The sequence below is a fragment of the Schistocerca piceifrons genome, chromosome 5 (assembly GCF_021461385.2).
Source record: "Schistocerca piceifrons isolate TAMUIC-IGC-003096 chromosome 5, iqSchPice1.1, whole genome shotgun sequence".
NCBI lineage: Eukaryota > Metazoa > Arthropoda > Insecta > Orthoptera > Acrididae > Schistocerca > Schistocerca piceifrons.
In genome coordinates, this window is record NC_060142.1 from 359720454 (window position 1) to 359745213 (window position 24760).

General features: G+C 39.1%; 1 protein-coding gene across 1 annotated transcript in view; it reads left to right on the plus strand.

The window, feature by feature from the left end:
• The window catches only part of LOC124798989 (dynein axonemal heavy chain 10), a 1080466-nt gene that overhangs the window by 433583 nt on the left and 622123 nt on the right, over nucleotides 1-24760 (plus strand). The window contains exon 22 of the mRNA XM_047262526.1: nucleotides 6641-6898. Within this exon, the coding sequence (XP_047118482.1) occupies nucleotides 6641-6898 (258 nt within the window). The remainder of the gene's footprint in view (nucleotides 1-6640; nucleotides 6899-24760) is intronic.

Below are 24760 nucleotides of genomic sequence, written 5' to 3' on the forward strand. Positions count from 1 at the left end.
ACCCTTCTTGGTAGACAGATTTGACCTGTGACTTTTTCCAAGAACTGTGCACAGTTGTTCATTTTGAGGGCTCTATAATAGATTATAGTTATCAGAGGGACTAACTCAGCTGCAAATTCGATACAGCATCTGACTGAGATTCCATTGGGCACTGGAGCTTTGTTCAGCTTTTGCAATTTCAGCAGTTTGTTGTTTTATGGTGTATGCAGCAAGATGTCCCAATAGATGTCAAATATCTGGGTAATTATTTATCAACCTCTTCAACCAGTTATTTGAAAGTGGTTGTGTAACACCTAGAAAGCATAGTAGTAGGAAGCAAGTGATGACAAAAGAGGGTAAAATTAATGTTCTTGCTACTGTTGCAGTTGATCAGCATGTTAGCTCCCACCCAATGACGTGAGGAAGTGGCATACATCAAGCAAGTGTCCTACGCATTCTCCATTGACATATGTTCCATCCCTGTCAAATCTCTCTTCATCAGAAGCTGCATGGAAATGGTTATGAGAATCATGTTAACTTCTGCACTTGGGCATTAAGACGGGATACTCCATGTGTATCATTTATCTTGTTTAGTAATGACACCACATTTACCCATAATTGCCAGGTAAACTGCTAAAACATGCGTTGTCGGTCTGTAGACAATACCAGTTGGCTTTGTCAGATGGAATGTCAGTGCTCGTGGAGTGTGGGATAATGAACCAACAGCTGATAGACCCTTTTATTGTAGATGGTACACTGAATGCACACCACAGCCCTCCACAGATGCTAGAAGACATTCCTCTGCAGACTAGAAGGAACCTGTGGTCCCAGCATAATAGCTGTTGAGCCCATAGTGCATGAAGTACTACAGCATGTCTTCATAAATTGTTTCCAGATTGTTGGGTTGGATGCGATGGACCTTATCTTGGCCAGCCCATTCCTTGGTTGTGACACCTGTAGACTTCCTTCTGTGGGAAAAGCTGAAAGAGGCTGTCTAAATGATGTACCAACTACACATGATTGTATACAATGACATAGTACTCCATCCTACTCAGACATCTCATCTGAAATGCTAGCATGTGTGCCGCAGTCTTTCTGTACCAGACTGGAAGCATGTATTGCAGCTGCCAGTGGTTATTTTGAACACAACCTGTGATGCTCAGTTGTCTTGTTACTGGTCAGAATCCATGCAAATAATGTATGCACTTATGTTGATCTTTAGTATGTGCTACCACAGGTAATGTACAAGTATTGTTGTGGGAACTTTTCAAAATTCCATATCTCATAAATGTTTCACACTAGAATCCTGCAACAAACACCACTGACATTCTAATTCACCTCACTTTTAGTTTGTGTGTAGGTTCTTTCAATAGTCTACACATATAAATAAATATTTGCATTGTCCCTATGCGGCAAAGATATGTAGAGAGGTATGATTATCTCAGTAAGTTAACAGAAAGTTTAAGGGTAAACTATCAAGTATATTGCGTACCTCAATTTTTTTTCACGTATCTCAGTGTATGTTGGTCTTTTGAGCTGTTGTGATGAAGACGTATGTAACTGCGCTCTCCCAGTATGTTGTTAATTAAAAGTTATAATATGTGGAAGTCACAAGTTTTCATTCTTGTATGTAGCTACATCCTGTTCTCCATCTCCTGATGTGACAAGGACTTGCATTTTTAAATGGACATCTTTGGAGAAGAAGTCACAATGAAGAGAGAATTGCCAGTGCACCCATGATGGCACTGTAGTACGTCACTGGGGAGACAATGGGAATATTAAGCTGTATACCAAAATTCAAAGGAAGTAACATTGGATCAATGTTCCTCAACTGCCACAACGTTTTACTAACACACATGCATCCATACCTGCACACGTTACTGGGCATATAAGTTCTGATGTGGCTAAATGATAATCACTTCAGCTCTGGACAATTCACATTATCTCTCTCCGTAACCACTATTTTTTTAACATCAGCAGGCATTGTTACATTTAAAAAAGTGTATGTTTGCACAAAAACCACACTTTCATCGTATTATTACAATCTGTTTATACAATATAAAATCTTTAATTTCATTGTTTGAATACATTATACTTATAGGGTCAGGTATTCTTTGTGAGGTACTAAGCTTTATGTACTGTGTCTTGTCAAAATTCAGTACCAATCCATTTGCTGTGAACCATCCATTGATACTTACAAATATTTCATTAGCTGATTGCTCAGTGAGATCACATGTACTGTTTTTTATACCAATACTTGTATCATCTGGAAATAAGACAAAATTTGCATTTTGTGACACTGCATATGGAAGGTCATTAATATATAATAGGAACAACAAGGGACCTAAAATAGAGCCCTGTGGCACACCTTGTCTGATGGTTTCGTATTTTGAATGACTATTGTTATGTGGTAAGCCCGATACAGACACACACTTTTTTCTATTAAAAGGTAGGATGACAACCATGAGCCTGCTGCTCCTGTTATCCCATAATATTTTAACTTTTTTATAAGGATATCACCACAATCAAAAACTTTAGCCAGATCACTGAATATTCCAAGTGGTAATAACTTCTGATTTATTGATTCTAATATATCATCTGTAAACATGAATATAGCTTGATCAGCTGACAATCCTTTCCGAAATCCAAACTGATTGTGATTGGGAATATTTTTCTGTACTAGGTGTTTATAAAGTCTATTGTACATAACCCTTTCAAACACTTTTGAAAATATTACCAATAATGAAATGGGATGGAAGTTTCCCACTGATGATTTGTCTCCCTTTTTGTGTAATGCTTTAACAATAGCATATTTAAGCTTATGTCGAAAAGTACCACTGTGGAGGGATTCATTACATAAGTAAACCGAGTGAGGTGGCGCAGTGGTTAGCACACTGGACTCGCATTCGGGAGGATCACGGTTCAATCCCGTCTCCAGCCATCCTGATTTAGGTTTTCTGTGATTTCCCTAAATCGTTTCAGGCAAATTCCGGGATGGTTCCTTTGAAAGGGCACAGCTGATTTCCTTCCCCATCCTTCCCTAACCCGAGCTTGTGCTCCGTCTCTAATGACCTCGTTGTCGACGGGACGTTAAAAACCACTAACCTAATCTAACTTACATAAGTAACTCAGTATGTCACAAAGTTCTGAAGAGCAACATTTAACTATGGTAGTGCTGATTTCATCATAACCACTGAAACATTTGTTTTTAAGAGAGCTAATAATATTAAAATCTCATTTGGTCAAGTAGGATATAGTTGAATTTTGTCAAACTTCTCTGGAAATGCATTTTTTAAAAATTTTAAGCTGTCTTCTGAGGAACTATGCAAATATTAGTTGTATGCTACTGAAAGGGAAAAGTTGTTGAAAATGTCTGCAATTTTGGAGGTATCTCTGATCAACACATTATTTACATTTAACATAACTTCCTCATTTGCCTGATTAGTTTTTCGTGTTTCACTTTTTACTATGTTCCATATAGTTTTTATCTTGTTATTAGAGGCATTTATTTTTTTCTTGAAAATGAATACATTTAGAGGTTCTAATTATTTTGTTTCGAATTTTACAATATAATTTGTAATGCGATTTAGCTCTGTAGTCATCGTTTTCCCTTGGCATTAAGTACGGTCTTATTTTTGTTTTGCAAGATACTTTTATTTCATTTGTAATCCAAGGTTTTGAAACATTTAATCTATTTGCTTTGATTACTTTCTAAGGCCAGCAGTTTTCAATGTGACCAATGACCGTCATTTTTCATTTCTCCTGGGTGAATTGTACACATCTTTCCAGTCTGTATTCCTCAAACAGTTTTTTATACTTTCAATTCCTGTTATTTGTACAGTTTCCCACATCCTGTTATAAGTTGAATCAGACCCCACTATATTAAATGCAAGCAACTGGGCATTATGATATGAAAGGCCATTAAATCTTGGATGTATACTATTATTTGCTAGTGTAGTAGTATCTATGAAAATGTTATCAATAGCAGTGTTGCTGGTACCCATAACCCTGCTTGGAAACTGTACTAAGTGAATGAGATTATAAGAAGCGATAAGAGACTCTAGTATGGATCTTGAGTGACTATCCTCCAGAAAACTTAATATAAAATCTCCACTTAGTATGATTTAATTACTTTTAGAAGTTAAAAAATTTAATACTCCATCAAGCTGTTTAGTGAATAACTAGAAACTACTGCAGGTTGGGTGGCAGGCAGCGGAGAGGGGGGTAGCGGAAAAGGAGAGAAATAGAGAGAAATAAATAAAAAATAAAATAAAGAAAAAAAAATAAATAGGAAAAACTAGGTGTGGTGGTGGAATGACAGCTGTGTAGTGCTGGAATGGGAATAGGGAAGGGGCTGGATGGGTGAGGACAGTGACTAACGAAGGTTGAGGACAGGAGGGTTATGGGAATGTAGGATGTATTGCAGGGAAAGTTCCTACCTGCGCACTTCAGAAAAGCTGGTGTTGGTGGGAGGAATCCATATGGCACAAGCTGTGAAGCAGTCATTGAAATAATGGGTATCATCTTGTGCAGAGTGTTCAGCAACAATGTGGTCCACATGTTTCTTGGCTACAGTTTGTCGGTGGTCATTCATGAGGAAAGACAGCTTGTTGGTTGTCATGCCTACATAGACTGCAGCACAGTGATTGCAGCTTAGCTTGTAGACCACATGACTGGTTTCACAGGTAGCCCTGCCTTTGATGGGTTAGGTGACGTTAGTGACCAGACTGGAGTAGGTGGTGGTGGGAGGATGTATCGGACAGGTCTTGCAACTAGGTCTATTGCAGGGGTATGAGCCATGAGGTAAGGGATTGGGAACAAGGGTTGTGTAAGGATGAATGAGTGTATTGTCTCTGGCAGAATAACACTGTGGGAGGGGTGGGAAGGATAGTGGGCAGGACATGTCTCATATCGGGGTACGACGAGAGGTAATCAAAACCCTGGCAGAGAATGTAATTCAGTTGCTGCAGTCCAGAGTGGTACTGAGTTACGAGTGGAATGCTATGGGTACCTGCATGGCACCATCCTATGCCAACCTATTCATGGGCCATCTAGAGGAATCCTTCATAAACACCCAGAATCCTAAACCCCTCACCTGGTTCAGATTCATTGAAGACATCTTTGCCTTTGATTGTGTGAATAATGATGTTATGTTACAGAAATTACAATTCCATGTTATAAATAGAACAGCATATGAGTGGTTTAAGTCATATCTACACAATGGGAAGCAAAAAGTTTTTTTTATATATAGTTTGAGTGATTTAAGGAAGTTTCCTACTTCATCTAACTGGGGTGAAATTACATCAGGTGTTCCACAGGGTTCGATCATGGGTCCCCTTCTATTCTTGATATCTGTGAATGACCTCCCTTCTTATCTGAAACAAGAAAATAAACTAACACTGTTTGCTGATGATACAAGCATCATTATTAATCCAGTAAAAGGAACTACAATAGAATATTATACAAAAGTTATTGATTGGTTTTCTGTGAATAGGCTTGCTCTGAACTTTGAAGAAACACAGTGCTTCCAATTTTCTACTGCAAGGAATACAGTTCATTCAATAAATATAACACACCAACAGAAGTCAGTAACTAGGGTAGAGCATACTAAGTTTTTGGGTGTACATATAGATGAGAATCTTAATTGGAAAATTCATATTTTGGATCTCCAAAGTGACTAGGTTCAACAACCTCTGCAATCAGAATAATTGCTAATAAAATGTCTGACAGACAGCAGTAATAGTTTTAAAAATAAATAAATATATAGGTATAATACATGCATTTTGTGCCATTTAAAGGAAGGGGGTAAGTAAGAAAAATTTTAAGCTATTTTCTTTTTTAAAAAAAAAAGAAAGTAAAAAACCTTGGTTCATGTCTGCATTTCTTATGCACTTGACACATTCCACATAATAATGGTTACCATGAGATTGATCAATGAAACATGTAACTAACTAGAAACCAATGAGTAGGCAAGTCTGTAGTGAGGATTTGATAAAATAGCACAGCAAGAACAGCCCAATGCCATTTAAAATGAACATGGCATATGCTGGAGGATGTGGAGCTGTCCTTCTCATTTGCGGCTGAGTGGTATTACATAGTGTAAAGTTACTGGACTCATACACTGGAGGACAGTGATTCAAATCCTAATCAAACCATCTGGCTTAGGTGACCCTTGTTATTCCAAAATCACTTGAGGTGGCTGACAGTATTTTTGCTTTGAAAGAGCACAGCTGATGTACTTCACCATTCTTCCCCAGTTTCAGATTGTTCTCCATCTCTGGTGACATTATCTTTGATGGGATGTTAAACCCAAGTATTACTTTCTTCCTTTATTTGCAAACTACAGCCAGAGCGTTTGCTCTAGAGACATGATAAGGTCTCACACTAGTAGCACAATCAGTGGTGTGAGATTAGCTGCAAACTCATGCCTATTGCTGCTGGATATGGGTGCAAAAGTTACAACATAATTTTCCATTGGATTATTGAGATCTGTAGAGATATACGGGTTACCACAGAGAGAGTCAATAGTAAGTTCATATAAGGTGAAATTTTATTGAATTTTTATTGATGTATGTACTGTAAATTGAAAGTATTAGTTATTGCATTATTATGTACTACTAATTTTGCAATTCGTACTCTTCATTTTTGAGAATTATTACAGGTGGGAGATCTTCAGTACGCATCCCCAGCAACTGTATCACGTGCTGGTATGGTTTATGTGGATCCCAAAAATCTTGGTTACCAACCATACTGGTCACGCTGGTTGTCAATGAGGCCAGACGCAAAACAAAAATTGGCTCTGAATGAATTATTTGAGCGGTATGTGCCTGACGGACTTCGGTTTATACATGAAGGAGTATTTGGTTATGACCAATTTGCACCTCTGAAGACAATGATACCACAGACACCACTGAATATGGTATGGAATGAATAATTAATACATACAGTACTTTAAAATGTCTTTAGTCATATTTATGTATTATTTAAATTATGTAAGTGTTTGCAAACACATTTTTTACCAAGACATTCCTAACTTAGCTTATGGCACTGTTGGCACCAGTTAATACTAAATAGTTAGGTGGATTTAAATACATATTATTGCACAAATTTTGTATTTTATATGTCTTTTAAAGTAAATGAAAAAAGTTTAGGGGATGTCATGCAGCTTACTCTATGGTATACATGATGAATATATAAAAGATCAATACAAGAAGATATTACATCTCAGCAAAACCAGTGCAGCAAACAAAAGGGCTCTGTTTGTTGAGGCTACATGAATTTTGCTGGGATAAACTTTTGCTACAGTGTTCATCTTTAGCACACGCTAATGTTTTTTGGATGAGACTAGACAGTGTGGTTCTCAGGTGGAAGACTCACACGTCTCTCGCAGTTGACTCCTCGTAGTGTGTGCAGCCGATTCTTTCAGTTCTTTCAGTTCATTCTTGGTATATTTTCATCTTTCAACACAAAGCAACATTTACTCTTTTTCTCATAAGTAAGTAAACTCTGACAAGCCAACTGGTGTCTTAAAACATCAGACTTGATAAAACACAAGTTCAGTATCATAGTAATAATCCAATAATTTATGGACATCACATGCAGCCTGCCTCATGCAGAGCTAAGGTGTGAAATAAATAAATAAAAGTCTCTAATATCAAGCGATTCCAATACATGAATGTGCATAGAAATCTATATTCAATTGTTCATTAGTCTTTTTTACAAGCACCACAGACACTAACACATCAAAGAATATTACATAATTATTCCCTGAGTTTTCATCATGTCTTCTGTGGCACTGGCGGCAAATACCTGCCATCATCAGTGACTCGCCCTTCTTACAGTCTTCTAATAACAAACTTCTGACCTGCACATAGAAACAAGTGAATCAATAGAAATGTTCTCACTCTCTCGCACTTGTACATAAAATATCGGGTGTTTGATACGGTTGAAGGCCAAGTGTTTCTAGAATTTACACCGAATTTCTTGTGGTGGTTGCTCATGTTGGCACCAATGATGCGTGTCACTATGGATCAGAGGAAATCCTCTCTGGCTCCCGGCGGCTATCTGATTTGGTGAAGACTGCCAGTCTTGCTAGCAGGATGAAAGCAGAGCTCACCATCTGCAGCATCATCGACAGGACTGACTGCAGACCTTTGGTACAGAGCAGAGTGGAGGGTCTGAATCGGAGGCTGAGACGGTTCTGCGACCTTGTGGGCTGCAGATTCCTCGACTTGCGCCATAGGGTGGTGGGATTTGGGTTCTGCTCGATAGGTCAGGAGTCCACTAAACACAGCAGGTGGCAACACCGGTAGCAGGGGTTGTGTGGCATGGACTGGGCAGTTTTTTAGCTTAGATGGATCGAGCAACTACAGAAAGGGCAACAGCCTCAAAGTGTGTGGAGCATCGTCCGGAAATGTGGGGACCAAGCAGCAATAGGTATTGTAATAGTAAACTGTCAAAGCTGCATTGGTAAAGTACCGGAACTTCAAGCACTGACAGAAAGCACCAAAGCTGAAATTGTTATAGGTATGGAAAGCTGGCTGAAGCCAGAGATAAATTCTGCTGAAATTTTTACAAAGGCACAGACTGTGTTTAGAAAGGATAGATTGCATGCAACCAGTGGTGGCGTGTTTGTCGCTGTTAATAGTAGTTTATCCTGTAGTGAAACAGAAGTAGATAGTTCCTGTGAATTATTATGGGTGGAGGTTATACTCAACAACCAAGCTAGGTTAATAATTGGCTCCTTTTACCGACCTCCTGTTTCAGCAGCATTAGTGACAGAACAACTGAGAGAAAATCTGTAGTACATTTCACATAAATTTCCTCAGCATGTTATAGGCTTAGGTGGGGATTTCAATTTACCAGATATAGACTGGGACACTCAGGTGTTTAGGACAGGTGGTAGGGACAGAGCATTGAGTGACATTATACTGAGTGCACTATCCAAAAATTACCTCGAGCAATTAAGTAGAGAATTGACTCGTGGAGATAACATCTTGGACCTACTTATAACAAACAGACCCAAACTTTTCGACTCTGTATGCACAGAACAGGGAATCAGTGATCAAAGGCCATTGGAGCATCCCTGAATATGAAAGTAAATAGGAATATAAAAAAAAGAGAGGAAGGTTTATCTGTTTAGTAAGAGTAATAGGAGGCAGATTTCAGACTACCTAACAGATCAAAATGAAAATTTCTGTTCTGACACTGACAATGTTGAGTTTTTATGGAAAAAGTTCAAGGCAATCATAAAATGCGTTTTAGACAGGTATGCGCCAAGTAAAACTGTGAGGGATGGGAAAAACCCACCGTGGTTCAACAACAAAGTTAGGAAACTACTGCAAAAGCAAAGAGAGCTTCACTGCAGATTTAAACGCAGCCAAAATCTCTCAGACAGTCAGAAGCTAAACAATGTCAAAGTTAGCGTAAGGAGGGCTATATGTGAAATCTCTCAGACAAACAGAAGCTAAACAATATCAAAGTTAGTGTAAGGAGGGCTATGTGTGAAGCGTTCAGTGAATTCAAAAGTAAAATTCTACGTACCGACTTGACAGAAAATCCTAGGAAGTTCTGGTCTTAACATTAAATCAGTAAGTGGATCGAAACACCATATCCAGACACTCTAGGATGATAATGGCATTGAAACAGAGGATGAAACACGCAAAGCTGAAATACTAAACACCTTTCTCCAAAGCTGTTCCTTCTCTAAATCCTCAGACAAATGAAAAAGTGGCTGACATCGAAATAAGTGTCCAAGGAATAGAAAATCAACTGAAATCACTCAACAGGGGAAAGTCCACTGGACCTGACGGGATACCAATTCGATTCTACACAGAGTACGCAAAAGAACTTGCCCCCTTCTGACAGCTGTGTACCACAAGTCTCTAGATGAACAGAAGGTTCCAAGTGACTGGAAAAGAGAAGAGGTATTTCCAGTTTTCAAGAAGGGTCGTCAAGCAGATGCGCAAAACTATAGGCCTATATCTCTGACATTGATCTGTTGTAGAATTTTAGAACATGTTTTTTGCTCGTGTATCATGTCGTTTCTGGAAACCCAGAATCTACTCTGTAGGAATCAACATGGATGCCGGAAACAGCACTCGTGTGAGACCCAACTCACTTTATTTGTTCATGAGACTCAGAAAATATTAGATACAGGCTTCCAGGTAGATGCCATTTTCCTTGACTTCCAGAAGGCATTCGATATAGTTCCGCACTGTTGCCTGATAAAGTAAGAGCCTACAGAATATCAGACCAGAAGTGTAGCTGAATTTAAGAGTTTTTAGCAAACAGAACACAGCACGTTTTTCTCAATGGAGAGACGTCTACAGACAAAGTAACTTCTGGCGTGCCACAGGGGAGTGTTATGACACCATTGCATTTCACAATATATATAAATGACGTAGTAGATAGTGTCGGAAGTTCCATGCGGCTTTTTGCGGATGATGCTGTAGTATACAGAGAAGTTACAGCATTAGAAAATTGCAACGAAATGCAGGAAGATCTGCAGCAGATAGGCACTTGGTGCAGGGAGTGGCAACTGACCCTTATCATAGACAATTGTAATGTATTGCAAATACATAGAAAGAAGGATCCTTTATTTACAATTATCGAGTAAAACTGAAGTGATATCAGGTGTTCCCCAGGGAAGCGTCCTGGGACCTCTGCTGTTCCTGATCTATATAAATGACCTGGGTGACAATCTGAGCAGTTCTCTTAGGTTGTTTGCAGATGATGCTGTAATTTACCGTCTAGTAAGGTCATCTGAAGACCAGTATCAGTTGCAAAGCGATTTAGAAAAGATTGCTGTATGGTGTGGCAGGTGGCAGTTGATGCTAAATAACGAAAAGTGTGAGGTGATCCACATGAGTTCCAAAAGAAATCCGTTGGAATTCGATTACTCGATAAATAGTACAATTCTCAAGGCTGTCAATTCAACTAAGTACCTGGGTGTTAAAATTATGAACAACTTCAGTTGGAAAGACCACATAGATAATATTGTGGGGAAGGCGAGCCAAAGGTTGCGTTTCATTGGCAGGACACTTAGAAGATGCAACAAGTCCACTAAAGAGACAGCTTACACTACTCTCGTTCGTCCTGTGTTAGAATATTGCTGCACAGTGTGGGGTACTTACCAGGTGGGATTGACGGAGGACATCGAAAGGGTGCAAAAAGGGGCAGCTCATTTGGTATTATGACATAATAGGGGAGAGAGTGTGGCAGATATGATACGCGATTTGGGTTGGAAGTCATTAAAGCAAAGACGTTTTTCGTCGCGGCGAGATCTATTTACGAAATTTCAGTCATAAACTTTCTCTTCCGCATGCGAAAATATTTTGTTGAGCCCAACCTACACAGGTAGGAATGATCATCAAAATAAAATAAGAGAAATCAGAGCTCGAACAGAAAGGTTTAGGTGTTCATTTTTCCCGCGCGCTGTTCGGGAGTGGAATGGTAGGGAGATATTATGATTGTGGTCCGATGAACCCTCTGCCAAGCACTTAAATGTGAATTGCATAGTAATCATGTAGATGTAGATGTAGATGTAGATGTAGATTATATGATAGCAGAACAAACACTGGTAGCAGTTACTTCTGTAAAATATCTGGGAGTATGCGTATGGAACAATGTGAAGTGGAACGATCATATAAAAGTAATTGTTGGTAAGGTGGGTGCCAGGTTGAGATTCATTGGGAGAGTCCTTAGAAAATGTGGTCCATAAACAAAGGAGGTGGCTTACAAAATACTCGTTCAACCTATACTTGAGTATTGCTCATCAGTGTCGGGTCCGTACCAGGTCGGGTTGACAGAGGAGATAGAGAAGATCCAAAGAAGAGCGGCGCATTTCGTCACAGGGTTATTTGGTAAGCGTGATAGTGTTACAGAGATGTTTAGCAAACTCAAGTGGCAGACTCTGCAAGAGAGGCGCTCTGGATCACGGTGTAGCTTGCTGTCCAGGTTTCGAGAGGATGCGTTTCTTGATGAGGTATCGAATATATTGCTTCCCCCTATTTATACCTCCCGAGGAGATCACAAATGTAAAATTAGAGAGATTTGAGTGTGCATGGAGGCTTTCAGGCAGTCATTCTTCCTGCGAACCATACCCGAATGGAACAGGAAAGGGAGGTAATGACAATGGCACATAAGGTGCCCTTCGCCACGCACCGTTGTGTGGCTTGCAGAGTATAAATGTAGATGTAGGTGTAGATTCATTATGTACAGTAATATCTCACAAGATAATTCTTTATCTTTTAACAGTACATCTCCTTCTACTAATAACCGTGTATATTTTACCACAATTATAAAACCTAAACTTTTCATTCCATTTTGGAGTTGACTGTTTTCAATCCCCAAAAATTCATGAGTACCAAATTTTTGTTTTCTATTCCTCTTCCAGTCGTAAATTACAGGTGTACATAACTCATGAATACTCTACAGCTTTGTTCTTACTTCATGTACTACTTTTCCTAAGTATGTACTTATTCATTGTTTATTGTAATCTGGAGGAATTCTGGGTAGAATAAAAGTGATCCCTTCTCCTGACACTTGTAAATCTAAAACTTAAAAATGCTAGTGCTGCATAGAACTCGAACCTACCAGACTCATCCCTTTAAACATGTAGCTTCTGTCACGATACTGCCCTTTTTCCCTTCAGGAACAGTACCTATATCTTACATTGGTTGATCCCAGGAGTACCCTTTCTCCTTCCGTTTTGGTAGGTGTACCCCTTTCTTATTCCTGTCCTGTGGTACAGGTCAGTCCTCTTCCTGGTGCCCCTGTCTGCGCAGTGTAGGTCAGCCTTTCATAGGTCTGCCTATCTACCCTTTTTCTCATTCAATAAATGCCGAGTGTGCCCTCCATATCCTTCTTGCGTAGGCCTCCTGGTTCATTGCCCTGGCATACATCTTTGTGAATACTATTCTTAAATATTCTCTGGTAAAATTACAACTCTACTTTACACCTTAACTCCACTTTCCAATACTCCCCCTAATACCTTAGAGCCTCTTTCACTCCTCACTCCTACTATATAGACAGGTATCACGCCCACACAAAGTAGATGCTATGTCTACCTGTATTTACCAACTCCCAGTAGATACTCTGCCTTTTGTCAAAGGACTAACATGGCACTTGCATTGACTGTTATTCTCCTGTCTTTATATACATGTAAATATATATTTGAGAGCAACAAAAAAATAATTATGTAGAACCATCACATATCAAAAATGTTATATGTGCATTTACTCAGATGTACATATATCTTTATCAACAATGTAATATGTGCATCTACTCAGATGTTAAAGTATATTGTTGTGTGTATGTAGATGTGTGTTTGTGTATCCTGATACTTTGGCCTACTTATATGAAATAAGTTGAAGGTTATTGGAACCCACAGAAAATAAGGACTTCAGCGATAGAAGTATATGCATATGGAAAGAGGGAAAGATAGACTGGTACTCAGATGAGAAGTAAGAAAGAAAAAGTGGAAATGGTTGCTAAGATCAAAGAAGAGAGAGAAGATAGCCCCAATGACAGGAAAACCCTTCCCAATCCCTTTCCCAGGATCCCTATTTCTCCCGTACTTGACCGAGAGGCCGGAAGAGGTATGATGTTAAATGTCTCCTACAGAATGGACATTCTCACCTTCACCTTCGAAGCCCCTGAAGAAAAATCTTAGCAACATCTATGGAACTGCAAATGGTGAAGAATAAGTTACATGAACCATGGACCTTGCCGTTGGTGGGGAGGCTTGCGTGCCTCAGCGATACAGATGGCCGTACCGTAGGTGCAATCACAACGGAGGGGTATCTGTTGAGAGGCCAGACAAACATGTGGTTCCTGAAGAGGGGCAGCAGCCTTTTCAGTAGTTGCAGGGGCAACAGTCTGGATGATTGACTGATCTGGCCTTGTAACATTAACCAAAACGGCCTTGCTGTGCTGGTACTGCGAACGGCTGAAAGCAAGGGGAAACTACAGCCGTAATTTTTCCCGAGGACATGCAGCTTTACTGTATGATTAAATGATGATGGCGTCCTCTTGGGTAAAATATTCCGGAGGTAAAATAGTCCCCCATTCGGATCTCCGGGCGGGGACTACTCAAGAGGACGTCATTATCAGGAGAAAGAAAACTGGCATTCTATGGATCGGAGCGTGGAATGTCAGATCCCTTAATCGGGCAGGTAGGTTAGAAAATTTAAAAAGGGAAATGGATAGGTTGAAGTTAGATATAGTGGGAATTAGTGAAGTTCGGTGGCAGGAGGAGCAAGACTTTTGGTCAGGTGATTACAGGGTTATAAATACAAAATCAAATAGGGGTAATGCAGGAGTAGGTTTAATAATGAATAAAAGAATAGGAGTGCGGGTTAGCTACTACAAACAGCATAGTGAACGCATTATGGTGGCCAAGATAGACACAAAGCCCATGCCTACTACAGTAGTACAAGTTTATATGCCAACTAGCTCTGCAGATGATGAAGAAATTGATGAAATGTATGACGAAATAAAAGAAATGATTCAGCTAGTGAAGGGAGACGAAAATTTAATAGTCATGGGTGACTGGAATTCGTCAGTAGGAAAAGGGAGAGAAGGAAACATAGTAGGTGAATATGGATTGGGGCTAAGAAATGAAAGAGGAAGCCGCCTTGTAGAATTTTGCACAGAGCATAACTTAATCATAGCTAACACTTGGTTCAAGAATCATGAAAGAAGGTTGTATACCTGGAAGAATCCTGGAGATAGTAAAAGGTATCAGATAGATTATATAATGGTAAGACAGAGATTTAGGAACCAGGTTTTAAATTGTAAGACATTTCCAGGGGCAGATGTGGATTCTGACCACAATCTATTGGTTATGAACTGCAGATTGAAACTGAAGAAACTGCAAAAAGGTGGGAATTTAAGGAGATGGGACCTGGATAAACTGAAAGAACCAGAGGTTGTAGAGAGTTTCAGGGAGAGCATAAGGGAACAATTGACAGGAATGGGGGAAAGAAATGCAGTAGAAGAAGAATGGGTAGCTCTGAGGGATGAAGTAGTGAAGGCAGCAGAGGATCAAGTAGGTAAAAAGACGAGGGCTAATAGAAACCCTTGGGTAACAGAAGAAATACTGAATTTAATTGATGAAAGGAGAAAATATAAAAATGCAGTAAATGAAGCAGACAAAAAGGAATTCAAACGTCTCAAAAATGAGATCGACAGGAAGTGCAAAATGGCTAAGCAGGGATGGCTAGAGGAAAAATGTAAGGATGTAGAGGCTTGTCTCACTAGGGGTAAGATAGATACTGCCTACAAGAAAATTAAAGAGACCTTTGGAGAAAAGAAAACCACTTGTATGAATATCAAGAGCTCAGATGGAAACCCAGTCCTAACCACAGAAGGGAAAGCAGAAAGGTGGAAGGAGTATATAGAGGGTCTATACAAGGGCGATGTACTTGAGGACAATATTATAGAAATGGAAGAGAATGTAGATGAGGATGAAATGGGAGATACGATACTGCGTGAAGAGTTTGACAGAGCACTGAAAGACCTGAGTCGAAACAAGGCCCCGGGAGTAGACAACATTCCATTAGAACTACTGATGGCCTTGGGAGAGCCAGTCATGACAAAACTCTACCATCTGGTGAGCAAGATGTATGAGACAGGCGAAATACCCACAGACTTCAAGAAGAATATAATAATTCCAATCCCAAAGAAAGCAGGTGTTGAGAGATGTGAAAATTACCGAACTATCAGTTTAATAAGTCACAGCTGCAAAATACTAACGCGAATTCTTTACAGACAAATGGATAAACTGGTAGAAGCGGACCTCGGGGAAGATCAGTTTGGATTCCGCAGAAATGTTGGAACACGTGAGGCAATACTAACCTTACGACTTATCTTAGAAGAAAGATTAAGAAAAGGCAAACCTACGTTTCTAGCATTTGTAGACTTAGAGAAAGCTTTTGACAACGTTAACTGGAATACTCTCTTTCAAATTCTGAAGGTGGCAGGGGTGAAATACAGGGAGCGAAAGGCTATTTACAATTTGTACAGAAACCAGATGGCAGTTATAAGAGTCGAGGGGCATGAAAGGGAAGCAATGGTTGGGAAGGGAGTAAGACAGGGTTGTAGCCTCTCCCCGATGTTATTCAATCTGTATATTGAGCAAGCAGTAAAGGAAACAAAAGAAAAGTTCGGAGTAGGTATTAAAGTCCATGGAGAAGAAATAAAAACTTTGAGGTTCGCTGATGACATTGTATTTCTGTCAGAGACAGCAAAGGACTTGGAAGAGCAGTTGAACGGAATGGACAGTGTCTTGAAAGGAGGATATAAGATGAACATCAACAAAAGCAAAACGAGGATAATGGAATGTAGTCAAATTAAATCGGGTGATGCTGAGGGGATTAGATTAGGAAATGAGACACTTAAAGTAGTAAAGGAGTTTTGCTATTTAGGGAGTAAAATAACTGATGATGGTCGAAGTAGAGAGGATATAAAATGTAGACTGGCAATGGCAAGGAAATCGTTTCTGAAGAAAAGGAATTTGTTAACATCGAGTATAGATTTAAGTGTCAGGAAGTCGTTTCTGAAAGTATTTGTATGGAGTGTAGCCATGTATGGAAGTGAAACATGGACGATAACCAGTTTGGACAAGAAGAGAATAGAAGCTTTCGAAATGTGGTGCTACAGAAGAATGCTGAAGATAAGGTGGGTAGATCACGTAACTAATGAGGAGGTATTGAATAGGATTGGGGAGAAGAGAAGTTTGTGGCACAACTTGACTAGAAGAAGGGATCGGTTGGTAGGACATGTTTTGAGGCATCAAGGGATCACAAATTTAGCATTGGAGGGCAGCGTGGAGGGTAAAAATCGTAGAGGGAGACCAAGAGATGAATACACTAAGCAGATTCAGAAGGATGTAGGTTGCAGTAGGTACTGGGAGATGAAGAAGCTTGCACAGAATAGAGTAGCATGGAGAGCTGCATCAAACCAGTCTCAGGACTGAAGACCACAACAACAACAACAAGTTACACTTGTCTGCGAGGTGGTGTGTGTGATTAGTGTTAGTCATGCTTGTACTTACACTACCCACCCCTTCCAAAAGTGATACATACCCTCCCATTTACATTACATCTCACAAAAGGTATAAAATATTCTATAAAAATAGAAAATTATACACTACAATCAAATAGATGTTTAGCTAATCACTTTACACTATATTTTACACACACATAAAATATTCTGTTCAGTTTATGTTGTCTAGATATCGTTCTGCTTGAATAGTACCATGATATTATCTTTATACTAGTACTATATTCTATTTGTTTCATTCCATGTTTAGAGATCACTGTTTATCCATATTACTAACATTATAGGATAGTTTAAGAATTGAGGAATAGATTACAGACTAGTTGAAGAATTGAAGGGAGTTCAGTGCTCACTCCGCCCATTAACACAGAACATTAATAATGTCCCTGGGAGACAGATGTGACTCCGCCCAGATCCCATGGATCTGACATTAACCTCACTTGAGCAAGTGCAAACCAGTAATTCTCATTAAATTTTGTGTGAAAGTCTCCCCACGACAGAAGAATCACCACTTTACTAGGAAACACAACATTAAGTAAAGTTATTTTATTTTCTACTGTGTCAAGGACAAGTTTGAATTCTTCATGCAAGTCATCCATAACCTTGTTAGCATCATTAGGTTTGGAAAAAGCAACAGTTACAACATATCCAGAGATTGTTTTGTTGTTGTGGTCTTCAGTCCTGAGACTGGTTTGATACAGCTCTCCATGCTACTCTATCCTGTGCAAGCTTCTTCATCTCCCAGTACTTACTGTAACCTACATCCTTCTGAATCTGCTTAGTGTATTCCTCTCTTGGTCTCCTCCTACGATTTTTACCCTCCACGCTGCCCCCCAATGCTAAATTTGTGATCCCTTGATTATACTCTCGGAAATTTCTCGATCAATAATTAGCTCAAATGGTTCAGCCAGACTACTTGCATTTATCATGTCCAAGTTGGTTAATTTTTCCCTGACATTCCGTCCTACATTATTTACTCACGAACTAGCAACGCGTGTTGCAACACCTGGGATTTTCGATTGAATAATCGATATTAGTTCCTTAGGTCGCTTCGAAGTATTCATTTCCTGTCTTACAGAATTAAATTTAACATTACACACATTTTCACAGGAATCTAATTTTTCATTAAGATCAGGTTCTTTATTATTATATTTGATATCACTTTCAGTCTCCAAAGTAACTACGCCATCACATCGATTACTAGATTCTTTGCTTTGTGTGTCTGTTTTGACAGGCAACAAACCTATATTTGTCATTTGAATATTTAAAGTTTCATTCTGTCTCTGATTAAAATCAGTGAACAGTTGATTTACAAGAGTATTCAAAGAAATAGTGATTTCACTCTTTAAATCTAACTTCAGAGTTTCTACCTTTATTATTTAAAGAGTCAAATTCAGTCTTTAATCGAACTACATTTGCTGCTTGACTGTTCAAGGTTTCACTTTGAGCATCTAATTTTTCACTTAGAGTGGCTGAATCGGCCTTCTGGTCATCCAACTTAGCACTTTGGTCATCTAATCTAGCATTTGAATGAGTATTTACTGAGTCTAACTTTAGACTTAGTCCTTTGATTAAATTTGCCACTTCAGTCGAGTCTGGCATGTCCCTGTTCACTGTCATGGCCATGGCTGGTCCTGAAGTTTGTCACTGTTCTTGATCCATAATTTTATTGATCTTAGACCTAGTAATCATCTAAAAGAAAATTCACCACTTGAGTAGAATAATTATAATAACAGTTTATCATTCAACCGTCCCCTCAACTTTTACCAAATAATTATTGGTTTTCACTCACCCGGCATAGAGTTCTAGCTGCCTTGGTGAGCAAATGTGTAATCAGCGCAGGTGAACAACACTGGCACCAGCGACGTTGAATGTTGGTTTCAGCCTCATTAGCGGTGAGTGGACTAGGAGTCAGCACCGGTGAGCAGCAGCTGGTGCAGTCTGCGTCGGTGGCTGGTTACTGCGTTGGCGTCGGCACGATGTATGTGTGTGAAGACGGCTTACTCTCCACTCCCAATCTTCTTAGTCAAAAAGTTGAGGTCTTCTCTCCAGTTTTCTCCACTATTACTTTCTCACATCTTTTACCGCATTGCACTCACAACTTTCTTCCATCGGTTTATTGGACTCCATACGATTACTGGAAACAGTTCTCATATCTTGTTAGGCCTTGTTTTCGTTTCTGTCTTTAAATAGCTGTTTTCTTTGGGTCCTGTCACGGTCGCCCTGTTCTAACATTTTTTGGATGACACAAGACAGTGTGGTACTGAGGTGCAAGACTCACATGTCTCTCACAGTTTACTTACGTATTGTGTGCTGCCGATTCTCTTCTCTGGATAATCAGCTATGTCGATCTCCCTAAAGCTTCTTCTCCAAAGTCTGTAGCTGATTACAGGAATTTACTAAGCTACTTCTCTATTCTTGAAATGATTTTTGTACTCGTGGAACACTTTCAATTCATTATTGGTATATTTTCATCTCTCAACACAAAGCAGAATTAACTCTTTTTCACATAAGTAAGTAAACTCTGACAAGCCAACTGGTGTCTTAAAACATCAGACTTGATAAAACACAAGTTCAATATCATAGTAACAATCCAATAATTTATGGACGTCACATGCGTCCTGCCTCATGCAGAGCTAAGGTGTGAAAAAAATAAATAAATAAATAAAAGTCTCTAATATCAAGCGATTCCAATACATGAATGTGCATAGAAATCTATATTCAATTGTTCATTAGTCTTTTTTACAAGCACCACAGACACTAACACATCAAAGAATATTACATAATTATTCCCTGAGTTTTCATCATGTCTTCTGTGGCACTGGCGCCAAATACCTGTCATCATCAGTGACTCGTCCTTCTTACAGTCTTCTAATAACAAACTTCTGACCTGCACATAGAAACAAGTGGATCGATAGAAATGTTCTCACTCTCTCGCACTTGTACTTAAAATATCGGGTGCTCAATACAGTTGAAGGCCAATTGTTTCTAGAATTCACACCGAAATTCTTGAGGCAGTACAACACTAGTGTAGGAGATGTCACAAATTTGGCTAAGTAAAAAATCCATGTATTTCCAGTGCTTAGTGACATAAATAAGCTCCGTGTTTACAAGACAGGCCTAATTCACAATCGAAATTCCAATGGTTTTATTATTATTATTATTATTATTATTGAGTCAAGCTTGTGTGCCTTATAACAAAATTCAGATTTTCATATATTTACAAGTGCCACAGAAAATTTGTATATTTTCATTTTTTAGTTGCATTTATGCTTTCAACAAATTTCTGAGGAAGTATCCTCCTTGCTCCCTAATTTAAGCTGTATTTACCTGATGAAAGATATATTTTTACGTATGTTTGGATGTTTGTGAGTTTTGTGCATAAAATTTCTTGTAGTAAACTTAGTGCTACAGTTGTGTGTTCTTCATAATATGATGCAATATCTTGTAAAAGTCATTTATCCTCATTGCATTGTAGTTACTTATGCAATTAGTGCAACATTTCCACTTTTTCCAGTTGCTGATGTGTTTATTCTAAGTCAATGGTTGAATTTTTGTGAGCACAAAGAGACTTATCTCCTACAAAATCAACTACTGCAGTGTAACATTGGGTTTGCACTTACTGTAACTGCTGCATTGTGTTCCATTAGGTTTCCATGTCTAAGGTCGTGTAAATTGTCAACATTTGTCATATATTGACAATGTTTTTAACATTGTTGTTTATGTTTTGAAATGAACCTCAACAAAAGTTCAAGACACAGCATTATCGTTTATGCTGTCCAGGTTTTTCACTTGTTATAACACAAACCACTGTTTTGCCCGTTGTAGTTTCAAATCTTAAAGGGAAATGAATACCTTGCTGCATAACAGATCATGAAATTAAAACAGAATTAGTGACCCTCATTTAAAGTCATTTGTTTAGTATTCAGATGAACTTTATTTTATACATAATGGTTTGAGAATGCTGTGGCTGTTTCTCTAAACATTAGCACAGAAAAAATCTGTGATCACTCATACTTAAATTTAACATGTTAGACTGCTTCTCCATTGCGAATACTGTTCTTGGGCAGAAATCATGTTAACTGAGGTTTGTAATCAGCTGGAAATTGCTCAGATTACTGTCAAGTGACTGGGAGCATCTTCAAATGGGTGTAATGGGTAGACTGCCTGATTCATTTACTAGAGATAGCAAAGGTATCTCATGCACTACTCTGTTCCATAGACACTGTCTCCTCTACAGGAAGTACAACATCTATCAATGCTGATTCACGTGGGTGTGATACACAGTGGTAGATCTAAGGCCCCTGTATGATGTAGCAGGGACCAAGGACAACTTATCGCCGATCCCTTTTCCAATAAGTTTTAAGTGCTGTCTTCCACTGAAACTGAAACTGAGCCAGGGAGACATACTTCACCTGCTGGGATGTCTGCCGTGTCCCACATGAGGGAGAAACAACGCAATGGGTAAGGGTCTGTTAATAATCAGCAGTTAAAATATATGATGAATAATTGTACCCTTTAGGAAAATGGCTGAAGGCATAAGTAGCATCACCTTTTGCACTCAGCTTGTACACCTGGAGGCCTCATTCAATATGTTGAAGAGGGTGTTCTGCTGAACATTGAGGAAACAGGATGCAACCAACTGCAGGTGCACATTTGAACCAGCAGTGCTTGTTGTCTGGGCCCTAAGGTCATACTTGGTTCATTCCAGAAAGTGGTATAGACGACTGAGGAGATCAGAGGAATACACAGTCTGCAGATTTATCCCCAGAACTGATTATGGTCCTCAGGTTCTGAGCCTTGCAGACTGATTGAAAAAGACACTTTGAAAGTTTTGTGACAATTTAGACTGTGACTTCATGGGCTTTTGCAATAGGTTTAAGAACTGTCGGGTGCTGCTACATGGATCAGATGTGCACTACATGGCTTAGACAAATCTCCAAACATTCCAGATAATGACAACTGTAGGAGATCCTGGAGTATTAGAGTAAAACCCAGAGAAATGGGCTTCAAAAATAAAACTCTTAAAATACTAGTCATCAACTGCTGAAGCATTTGCAACAAAGTTCCAGAGTGTGAAGCATTCATAAGAAACACTGGGACTAATATAATACCAAGTACAGAGATCTGGCCAAAACCCTAAATTAACAGCATTGAAGTTTTTAGGTTAAATCTGGGTGTATATTGAACGGGTAGGCTAAGGGGAAATAGAGATGATGTATATGTCACAGCAGACCAGACAAGAAACACAAATCCAACAAGACAGAAATTTGAGTTGCATGCAAAACTGTTTAGGCAAGACTCAGTATCGATGGTGAACATAAACTTACAATTGGGTCCTTCTGTTGACCACCACACACACGCACCTCTAGATGTAAGCATAAAATTTAAAGAAAACATCCACTCACTAATAAATGTGTTATGCAATGATACTGGAGAAACAACTGACTGAAATAATTACAGTTTTGTAAGTGGTGGGCACACATCGTGTGAAATTATACTACCACTTTCTCTGAAAACTATTTGAAAAATTGATTTGGGAGCTCACTCTTGATTGTAATAAGCCAGGATGGAATACTCAATATCCAGTGGTGACAAACAGATCTGACCCCTTTGAGGACATCAACTCTGAAAATGCTATCACTGACCATGAGAGAGTTGTGGCAAAAATGACACATAAAGAATAAAGTGCAACTAAAGCACGTAGTTAGATTTACATATTCTTTAAGCAAGATAAAAAGGGAGTCATGTTATTCTTCAAAGAGAATCTCAAAAACACTTACTACTGGGCAGGAGAATGTAAGAGAACTGTTCCTCAAGTCCAAAACAATAGTTTACCATGCACTAGATAGATCTGTACCTTGTAGAAAAGTTCATGATGGGAGGGAAGGGTTACAGACAGTGTAAAGAAAGAATGAGTACTACATAACAGATGTGGGACAAAGCATCGAAATGATAACTGCAGCTGAATCTTATAAAAATTTTCTCTCACAAGCCAAAACTTCCTAGTCATATGTATAGAACGTCAGTGACACTAAAGTTAGTGTGTAGACAATCAAGGATAACAGAGAGGTAGCAAAGAAAAGATTCAATTGCTGAACTCTCTTTTCAAATATACTCTAGTGTAGAGTGGGGGAGGGAGTGAGGGAATACGATGTACCATGAAGGAGTTACATACTTGTATCAGTGAAAAATGCAAAATTGTAAACTTTGCCTACTTATGGATCAATGTGTGATGCAGCAGCACAATTATCACCATAAAGCCAGCAAGGCTGGTAAACAGGAGACATGACGATATAAGGTCATAAAGTCTTTGGAAATTTGCTCCGTATACTCAATTGGACAGTAACTATGCCTCACAGATAGGTGCATGACCAGTATACATAGGTGTCAGCATTTGACAAAGGATGTGAAGTTGGGCTCAAAGAAGCTGATTAGAGTAATTGGTGAACTGCTCAACATTTGAATAGGAGCAATGGCACTATTCAACAAATTTGACATGAATGAGTGAACCATGGCCAAACACAACATCAAGAAGGAAGCAGTTAACCTAGAAAGGTGACATAACATGGGTACTGAGCAATCATTAGAGAGGCACTCAGACCTACAGTTCATCATTATCTTTGATCCAGCATACAACTGGTGCTTCAGTAAACACAAGGACCATTAGAAAGGGGGCTGAGCTCATGGCACCCCTTACACTGACTATCATTGACCACTGTACAGCAACAAATATGTTTGCAGTGGTGTCAGGCACATTAAAACTGTAACCTCATTGTCTGGATTGGGATTGTCTTCAGTGATGAGCTTGTTTCAGTTTGAGTCCCAGGCCCAATGACCACTGAAGGCGTGTCTGGATATGCCCTGGACAGACATGGGATATCAACCTGACAGTCGCCCAACATATGGCCTGACAACCGGGAGTGTTGGTCTGGCGTGGCACTTCATTTCACTACAGGACCCCTTTGGTTGTCATCCATGGCACTCTTACAGCACAGCAAGAAGTTAACTATATTCTATTCCCTATTTTGTTACCCTTCATGGCAAGCTATCCTGGGTTTAAATTTCAGCAAGATAATACCTGCATGGGCAAGCATTTCTGCTGCTTGTCTGCATGCTTGCCAAATCCTACCTTGACCAAAAACATTGCTGGATCTCTCCCCAATTGATAATGTTTGAAACACTATGGGTAGGGCCATCCAGTTAGTTTAGGATTTTCATTATCTAATGCTCTAATTGGACATGATTTGGCACAATGTTCCTCAGAAAGACATCAAACAACTCTCAATCACTACCAATCTCAGTAACTGCTTGCATAAGGGCCAGAGGTGGGTCTATGCATTACTGACTTGCTCAATCTGTGAAGTTCTTTCTCTTCAATAAATCATCCAGTTTTTCTGAAATTGTAATCATTTGTTTGCTGCACATGTACATCACACTTACCAATTTCAATCCCACTTTGATAATTCCTTCATGATGCATCATTTTTTATGTCTTAGAGTATAATATTTCTGTACAAAGAAAGCATTGCAGTAATGCCCCACTTTAAAGCTATTACCACTGTAAATATGAGTGATGTAGGTATTAGTCCCTCAAGCAATGAAAAACCCAGGATAGAATGTAACAATATTATGAAGAGAAAGTTGCTACTCAGCATATAGTAGAGATGCTGAGTCAAAGAAAGGCACAACAAAGACGGTCACAAATAATGTTATCC